A 10045-nucleotide genomic window follows, 5' to 3' on the forward strand; every position below is an offset into this window, starting at 1 on the left:
GCCCCATTCTTTAAATGTACAGACCAAATCAAAATCTTCAAGTTGCTGAGAAGATTCTATATTAAGTTGAAATCAATTAAATTTTTAGCATATTTTTCCTATACAATACCTATTTTATATGCTCTCTCTCTCTCTCTCTCTCTCTCTCTCTCTCTCTCTCTCTCTCTCTCTCTCTCTGTGTGTGTGTGTGTGGTGTGTGTGTGTGTGTGTGTGTGTGTGTGTGTGTGTGTGTGGTGTGTGTGTTAATGAAAACCTCGTACCTAATTGTAGGTAGATACATAAAAAGCCAGGGTCTGGCAGGTAATATTCCAACAGCTACTTTTACTGTTCTGTTTGCTTACACTAGGTGCTTTTATTCCATTCCATACCACTGGCCATATTAAATGTTTGGAGCCTGAAAATGCCATTTTCTTTTCACTAATTAATATGTACATGTCTAAGTATGAGTTCATGATTTAGAGAATCAGAGTGGCAATGTTTATATTCCTCAAATATCTACCAAATTATACAATTTGTACGTGTTCTTCAATTTACAATATCTTTCAGATTTTTATTTCAAAATAGTACAAGCATTTGGCTTGCAGTACTTAAAACATTATGTCAGCCTGACAAACATAATTCGTGTTGGGGTGACAGAGGGAAATTGGACATTTAAAAAGCCTTAACACTTAGCCAAGCAACTCACTGTGACAAGACAGAAAAGCAAACTCCATTTATTTTGCATTACCATTTTTATTGTAGAAAAAATGCACATTTAAGCAAAATAGAAGCTATCTACTTTCAGCCCCATTGGCTACTGAAAATAAGTTTCTTTTATGGGGAAAATCCTACTCTTTCTCATCCCTGTGGTTATCTGTAAATTGTAATTTTTCCATCTCCCCAACAATGCTCCCATTTATTTCAATATGACAGGGCCCTTCCTTGTGTGAGAAAAGGCATGTTTCATGCAGTTCTATTTTGGTATGAGTCTTCTAGAACAGACACCTTGCAATCACACTGAATTTTAGGACAAATGGTGCATGTATTTTGGATGTGGGCAGCCATTCTCAGGGGAGACAAGCCAGAAAGCCCAAGGCCCCATTGTGTACTTCTACACAGCTACCTTTAACTTCTGTCTTAGTTAGGGTTCTTATTACTGCAACAAAACATCCTGCAGGAGCAAGTTGGGGAGAAAGTCTTTTTTGGCTTACACTTCTACAACACTGTTCCTCATTGAAGGAAGTCAGAACAGGAACTAAATCAGGGTAGGAACCTAGAGGCAGGAGCTGATGTAGGGACCATGCTGCTTATTGGCTTACTGGCCTTGCTCAGCCTGCTTTCTTATAGAACCCAAGACCAAGAGTCCAAGGATGGCTTCACCCACAATGGGCTGGACTCTTCCCCATCAATCACGCATTATGAAAATGTCCTACACGTTGCCTACAGCTCAATCTTATGGAAGCATTTTTTAAATTAAGGTTCCCTCCTTGCAGATGACTTTAACTTGTGTCAAATTTACATAAAGCTACCCAGCACAACTTTCTTTCTCATAGACACATGGGATATTTCTGCCCCTGTCATTTGCATGGGTCTATCTGACATGATGGTAATTCAAATTGAGTCTGATGTCTGATCTGATTCTTGTACATTTTTTTCTTTTATTTGAGTTGGAGCAAAAGTGCACATGCCACAGACAGCATGTGTGTAGGTCAGAGGACAACTTGTGAAAGTCATTTCTCTCATTCTGTCATTTGGATCCCAGAGATCAAGCTCAGGTCCTCAGACCTGGAGGCAAGTGCCTTTAACCAGTGAGCCATCTTGCCTGCTTCTCATTTTTCTGTTTTTATTTTTTTGTTTTTTTTTTTGAAAGCAACCCAGAAAATATAAATCCAGATTGCCTTTACAAAAATTTACATTTATTCCAACTAAAAATTATCACAGATACTTAGGTCATTGGGAAAGATACTGTAATACAGAAGAAGAAGGATAATATTCACTGGAGGTATTATGTGTTGGAATTAGGAGCCTTGTATCAGCCAGGTTGATTGGTAAAGTTAATAAAACCCTCACATGGTTAATTGTTCTTTGCTCACTATTGCTTGGTCATCAGACTAAACTAAAGTGGTAGTTTTGCTGCCTTATAGATACAACTTTTTCTTTACATTGCTGCTTTGATTTTTAATTAAAATGCCAATTTTCTTCATCTCTCCCCTTTCACACCGTGTCCTGCAGGATCAATACCAGTTCTGCTATCGAGCCGCACTAGAATACCTGGGCAGCTTTGATCACTATGCAACGTAGAAACCCCTGCCCCCTTCCGGATTTTTACTACAGGCCCTTCGCTATCCATGGAGTCTCTTCTGAGCCATACAGGGCACTTGAGAAGTCCTTCTTAACTTCTAGCTAACAGCCACTTAGTGGGACTATTACAAAACAAAAACAAAAACAAACTCTTCCAAGTGGACCAAGAATTCACAGTTTAATCATCTAACCTGAAAAATAATAACAAGAACTCTGACTTTGGAGGCATCTGAAGGATTTTATTTGCAGATACCTCAAGGATTCAAAATAAAGGGAAGAAGAAATGACAGCAAAGAACTACCATCTTGTTCAAGATCGCTTGGTAGGGACAGAGAGAGCTTGCCTGTGGGCCTCAGTTCAGCACAAAGCGTTTGCTGGTGTGGCTTCTCACTATAAGGTGGACTCTGCTTCAACATCGCACCTTTCCCCATGCCACTCATACTTAACATTTTAGGGGTAAGGGTGGAGATGTTTAAAAAGAAAGCCCTTGATTTCATTTTAGTATTGTAAAAGATTCTGCTGACCTGTGCTTCATTTCTAACTGTGTAAACTTTTTTTAAAAAAAAAAACAAAAAAACAAATGTATCATTCGATAAGGTAAATTTACAAAGTTATGTAATTCTTCATTTTTTATTTCTGAACTGTAGGGTTTTTTTAAGCTGTAGAATGGTTATCTGTAACATCTTACTGTAGAAATATCAAATAATTTGAAACTTTGCACATTTTTGTGCAACACTCAATCTACAGTATCTGTCTCAACAGATATTACTTACACATTTGTTTGGAATAACTGATGAGAACGTGCCCATTCTCTGCAAGCTTCAAGGGGAATTTTGTTCAGTTTTGTTTTGGAATCAACAGGGAAGCGCAAAGTATAAAGTTGCTGCTAACATTTATATATAGATAGATAGATAGATAGATATCTATATTTTAAGGATATCTAAGGATATCTATCTATCTATCTATCTATCTATATATAGAAACAGTATGTCCACACAAAGATTTAACTGCCATTCAGTTCTTCCAAGGTTTAATTTTTTTAATGTGTAAAAAGTGATTGTAACCATCTTTTCCAAGTTATTTTTAATATTTCCAAACTTTAATTTGTAAAGGGAATTGAGGAGTGCACATCATTGATTATTAAATCTCACCCCTGACTTTCCTGCCCTGCATTCCCCACCTACCCGATCATATTCACAAATACTGTTTTGTTAGCCAGGCTTCCAACAAAAGGCAATGTTTCTACCACTCTAGTGCAATAACAATTGTTAAAAATATAAGAGGTGTGCATGTGGGAAAGGTCAGTGCATATCCCTTTAGGAGGGAAGAATGTTGTAATATATCAGCTATCAAGTTGTTTTTAAAAAAAGTATATTCAATCATATATTGTCTATAGTATGTGCTATGAAATTTGCATTTATGATATGTAACAGGGGCAAAGCCAAACTCATGTTACTCTTTTCAGTCAGAAACATGTTGTGGCTGCAGCATCCCTGGGAGACGCTGCGCTGTTCCTCGTAGCTGTGGCGTTCTTGGGAGGCGCTGGGCTGTTTGCTTTGGTTTTATTTCTGCATTTAGAGTGCCTTATAATTGATGCCTATTTTAATAGCATTTGTTTTTACCTTTTGGTTGATTTCCATTAGTTGTTCACGTCTGTTACTCTTTCAATTAAAGCATTATCTGTTTACCACATGTATATAAACTCTTTGAATAATATGCATTCCTAGTTTTCAGCCAAGTGGGGGATGTTAGTGATTGTACAAGCCCAAAGCACTTGGAAAATCAGGGCCTCTCCGTTTGTCATTGTCACATCAGGAAGAGCAACTTGTTTCACTTCTAATCCCTTCTAAATCTGCTCTGGAGCATACAGTAACCACCAGTCTTATTTAAGGAAACAACTTCGGGATATATTTGATATTCCATTAGGAGTTTTCTGAAAGGGGCAATAAATTAGATAGATAGATAGATATACATATGTATATGTATCTGTATATGTATGTATCTCCCCAAACCTTCCAACAGCATTTCCATAGGAAGCCATGGATGGTGGCATGAGTTTGCCACAAGCTATATGATTTTAAAGTACCCTCCCCAAGTCCTAAGAACTCTGAAAGAGTTTTGATACAGGTATAATATTTTGGTTGAATTTTAGCTTCATGATGTTCTGCATGGAAGGGTATTTGTTTTCATATTTTTCCCATTATTAGCAGAATAAAAATCTAGAGACCAAACACTTGCAAGTATCTTATTTGAGCATTTTTGTAAAAAAAAAAAATGAAAAAATGAACAAAAAAAGAAAAAGTAGAAATATATATAACACTAAAAAAAAAAAAAAAAAGAATCTAGAAGGCTACCTCAGAATGAGACTCTCTAACCTACATCGGAACCAGAGAAGAATGTGCACTATGTGGGTCTGTTGTTTTCTTTTCACTTGTATCACTGAAGATTTATCCAAGTGCCAGGTTGCTCAGTGCTGTGATTTTGTTTTAGTGAGACAAAGGGAGTCAGACAGGTATTGCATCATCTAGACATGCCATTTTGGACATGTGGGATCTAATGGAATATCACATACCAGAATGACTGGCCAGTGAGCAGTTTGTCTCTCTGCAACAAAAGCTGCCCTTATGGCAGAGGGAGAGATGACAGGAATCACCAAAAGAACATGAATGGGACACATACCATTGGAGGATGAGGCGGGCACTTCTCAGAATCAGGAGCTGTTCCTAGAACTAACTCCCCACTGTCATTGATGTGCATTCCACTCTGTATTTTTCTCTATGACCATTCAAGTTTAATTTCCAAGGCAAACACCATTATCTGCCATTATCATAAACATCCAAGTTTCTAGTTCTTTTCATCATCATAACCAGTACGGTGCTATTATTTACCTATGTATGTGTAGTTATGTATAATTTTGTAATTAGTTACAATGGTAAAATATCAAATATATAAAAGTGATTTGTACAGAACTTTATTTTAGCTCTTTTTTAAAAATGGTTTGCATGGTTAGACAAGGCAAGGACAGCCAGGGGAGGGAAGGGCCTCTAGGGAACTTTGCACTTTCTATACCTTTGTACTATGCACTGCCCTATTGATTCTACACCCAATAATGTTATTACTTGAACCCATCTGTAAGAAACTGCTTCAGAAATTCATTTATGTGTCTGTGGATAACATATCACAACAGGAAAGGAAAAATGCATAGTAGCACACACGGTTTTTTCTTTCCTGCTGAGTTTTGGTTTAGCTTTGTTTCAGTCTTTCTTGTCATTTTAAAATCCCCTTCCCATTTTTTTTTCTTTTTGGGTTTTGATTTCCATTGGGTATATGGGTGCCCTGATACTCCAGCAGAGATCAGAAGGCTACAGATCCATCCTATCCATCCGTTACATGGCTTTGCCATCCAAGCTTGGAGTGTCTTTACAAAGATAACAGTTGTGTTCTTTGCTCTCGTTTTGGATGCATAGACTGAAAACTCAAAAAAAAAAAAAAACTTGTAAAATGGCTTGTTAAAAAATACAATTACCTCTAATTAGTAGTACGCGTAAGTGTTTTACAGAATGAAAGGCGTGCTTTTTATTTTCTTACTTCGTTACATTGGTGGCGAAAGAAGTCTGTATGAAAATCAGTTCTTTGCTGACACAGGTTCCATTTGTTACAAATGAATTCTAATAAAAATGTCAGTGTTATGCAGCCCTGGCCTTTGTTTTTATCCACTCCAAGCATGCTACTTTCAAACTACTTATTCCCTCTTTTCTGACTATCTGCTTAGGTCCTGTGTACTGGCAAGAATTATATTTACAAAGAACCTGCTACTCACAAGTGTCTACCCTTGAGGTCAGCACTTTCTACTGCCGAGCAAACAAGTTCAGAGAAATGATTCCACATATTCATATAGTCAAGAAAGTGGCATTGTTTTTATTCATGGTTGAGACCATAGACAATGTCAAACCCTGTGAAAGGTCTAGAGTAGAATGTTCATTGTGTATGTCGGTGTAATGTTGAGAGAAACCATAGCTTTCCTTCACATACAGCTGATTAGTTCCATGGTATTAGCCTATTTAACATTTAGAAACACGGATAAGAGAGCACTTGGTTTTGGATTACTACTCTGACACATAGTATTAGTAAATTGTAATAGTAGATCACATTTGTCCCATGTACTGTGGAAACAGCTCTGAACAAGTGAGGTATTCCTGCACACAAGGATTATTCTGCGAAAGGCTGGTGCTGAATCAATGGCAACATCACATTCAGATATTTTATCAAGGAAAGCACAGCATCCTGAAACAGGCTTGTCCATTGTAAGTGAGAGGATGTGTTATTCAAATTGACCTACAGAAAAAGACAGTTGTCTTTTGTCTCATATGACCCAATTCAAAATCATAATGATCTATACTAATAGAGTAGGAAGCCACAATCTCCCTGCCTGTGTTCTGTTTCTTTATTCCTGGCCTAAGTTCATCATAATGCCAACAGCCAACTAAGTGGGAATAGAAAACTTACCCTGACAGCACAAATATCGGTTCTAAGTGGAATAGAGTCTTGTTGGCCCAGCTGGCCACATTTGGAATAAGTGAGTATCTCAGAAATACAAGTGAAGATAGGAGAGAAAAGATTCACATTGAGTTAGCAAATAAAGATGGTTTTCAGGTGACTATTTCCTTGCAAAAATCAGTGACTATGAGGACAGCTGAGCTACAGTTAGCTGTAAATCTGAGTCAAGGAAAGACATGTCAATCAACATGACCAAGGGACTTCTTGCTGTGGAAATAATTGCTAAATGCAGCAATCCCTTTACTCAGGAAAGATTTTGGAAATCCTGATATGAATAAATGATTAGATTTGCTTTCTTTCTTTTCCTCCTTCCTATTTACTTGGACTCTTAGTGTTACAGATTTTATCAACTTATTGATTGATTATTTAGGTATTATTATGCTGTACTAGAAAACAGAGACAGAAAGTTCACAGTACAACATATATGTATGGCTTGCTACAGTTTACTCCTTTAAACGGATATTTGAAGAGAAGGCCAGAGAAGACAGAGATGGTCTAACTTTATACGTCTGCATACATGCCAAAATTATTGGTTGAGAATTACTGAGTGCGGATTAATTTAGGGCTCCTACACTTAATCTGGCCCATAATTAAACTTTAAAGGAACTTTTAACAAAGTAAAGTTTAATTTGTAAATGCAGCCAAGATGATGGCTAAGATCCTTCAGGGGACTCTCCCTGTAAACACCTCCCACTAAACTAACTTCACAAGAGCTAAGGATATCATGTGACATAGTCTCTAATTTTCTTATGTAAAAACAACAAGAAGGAGAAGCAGGAAAGAGTTTCATCTCACCCCTTCCCCAACTCCAAGTAGGCCTGCATGGTAAACCACACCTGCTGCTAGTAGAATAGTCCAAGTCTAAGACTTGACTTTAGGAGCTAGGCAATGTCCCTCCACAACACTAGAATCATACCCATGCACATGTCCGACAGAACTGGGTCAACTTCACCATTGTAGTGATATATTATTTATGATTTATTAAAGCTTGCTTGAGGATTCAGAAAGCAAAGTCAGCCAGAAACTATAGAGATCAGGCAGTAGTAGTACACACCTTTAATCCCAGGACTCAAGACCACATTGAGCTACATGAAATTGATACAGTTCTAAAGAGAAACACCTCACAAAAAAGATGATCTCAGCACTTGGGTTCTCACGCCTTTAATCTCAGGACTCATGAGAGGTATTTAAGATAGGAACCAGGTCTCAGAGCTGGCATTCATTCTCCAGCCACATTGAGGGTAGGAAGGGTCAATCTCAGGACTCTCTCTAGCTAGACTGAGGAGAGAAAGCAGTCTGAGCTTGTGGATCAGACCTTTCAGTCTGAGCTATAGATAAGAGCTAAAAGCCAGCTGCTTTGTTTTTCTGATCTTTGGCTTGAAGCTTAAACCCCAATATCAGTCTTTGGGTCTTTGTGTGTGTGTGTGTGTGTGTGTGTGTGTGCTACAAACATTTTACTGTTCCCACCACACTCCCTTAACCTTGGGTAGCAGAGTTGAGAGAGAAAAGACTCCCTTCCATTGAAGAGATAGCACACACACTTTTTTTTTTCATAGAACACAGAGGCAGGCATGTGCCTTGTAGGACATTATGGCTCCAAATATAATCCACAACTCACAGAGAAGCTCAACCATCATCATCATGAGGCAGAAATCTGCACATTGGTGACTGGCCCAAATTTTTGCTGTAGCTCCTCTAGCTTTTGATTAAGCCTAGAGAACACTTTCCACCTTGAAAGAGTATATAAGCTTTTACAGCCATGACACAACCATTGTGACACACATTGTGATCATGGAATGTTTCCATCATCCATACCCATATTTAAGGAACATGAAACATAGCTTGTCATATGTTCACAAATGATATTGTTATAGAAGTTACTCTGAAGAAAAGAACTGTGCTTCAGTGAAACGGTTTGACCTGTTTAGTAGTGGTGGTCCTGATATTACCTAAATCTGTGAAGACACTTGCAACTGTGAGACTTGTATCTTTACATGCCCTTGGAGCTGCGAGACTTTGCTAGAACTCTACCTATCATTGCAACAGGAGGCTACCCCTTAAATCACAAATATGAAAAAAATGGTCCCAAAGGAGAACAATTTAGTCCAATTCAAAATGCCCAGTTAAAAATAATACTTATTAAACATGATCAAATATTTCAAACAGGACACAAATAAATACATAATTGAACTTAGTGAAGACAAGAATAAAATTGCTGATGGCCATGAAAATGGAATGGAATAAGAAAGATTATTCAGAATGTAGAAATAGAATTTGCTAAAGATATAGAAATAACAAAGAAAGTCCAAAGTACAATGAATCTGGAAGTGAAAATGTTAATTAGTCAAATAAAAAGCTCAATGAAAGCTTCACCAAAATAGAATGGATCAGGTAGAAGACAGAGTAACAGGATTTGAAGATAAGTATAGAAATTGGGTCATTCAATAAAGGAAAAGGATAAATTATTAAAAGCATAAAAGGGATGTGAAGCATTTTCAGGAATTCATTCAAAGATAAAACATATAAATTATAAGAATAGAAGAAAATACTTAAAACATTTTTCAATAAAATCATAATCTTCCAAATCTAGATAGAAGAATTCCATCAAAGTACAAGAGGACAATAGAACACCCAATAATCATGAACAGAAAAGAGGCTTCCCACATGCTTCATAGTTAAAACACTAAGAACAGAATTCAAAAAAGCTAATGAAAGCTGTCCATTAGAATAACAAAAGTTTATTTGATAAGTGAATTTAAAGCAAGAAGGGCTCAGAAAGACGTATTTCAAGTTATGGCATATTACAATTGCCAACCCAGATTATTATAACCATTAAAACCATCTTTTAAATTTAAGTGAAAGTAAAGCTTTCCACAAAAAAAAAAAAAAAGGATTAAAAGAATTCCAGGGAAGCAGGTGGAATGACTGCAAATCTTTACATGTCCTTCCTCTCCTCCAAATCTAATTCCCTAGTCTCACCCCCAGCTTAGTAACATACCATTTGCTGCAGCTTCCCTTCCTTCCTTCCCCATCTCCAACTGATCACACAATCTACTGCTCAACCTTCCTTCCCACTCATCCCTTTTTCTCAGCCACCAACTCCAGAACACATTCCCTAGCAACCCACAGGCCAAGCTTTCCAGACAAGTAAGTAGGCCAATGATGCAGGAAGAGATCTTCACTCACCCTCTCTCCTTGAAATCCAATA

General features: G+C 37.4%; 1 protein-coding gene across 1 annotated transcript in view; it reads left to right on the plus strand.

Moving 5' to 3' along the window:
- Positions 1-2930, plus strand: part of Ptprd (protein tyrosine phosphatase receptor type D) — a 366069-nt gene extending 363139 nt beyond the window's left edge. The window contains 1 exon segment of the mRNA XM_035438957.1: positions 2212-2930. Within this exon segment, the coding sequence (XP_035294848.1) occupies positions 2212-2280 (69 nt within the window). The 3' untranslated portion in view covers positions 2281-2930.
- The last annotated feature ends 7115 nt before the right edge of the window (positions 2931-10045 follow it).

Source organism: Cricetulus griseus, chromosome 2 (assembly GCF_003668045.3).
Source record: "Cricetulus griseus strain 17A/GY chromosome 2, alternate assembly CriGri-PICRH-1.0, whole genome shotgun sequence".
NCBI classification, from domain to species: Eukaryota; Metazoa; Chordata; class Mammalia; order Rodentia; family Cricetidae; genus Cricetulus; species Cricetulus griseus.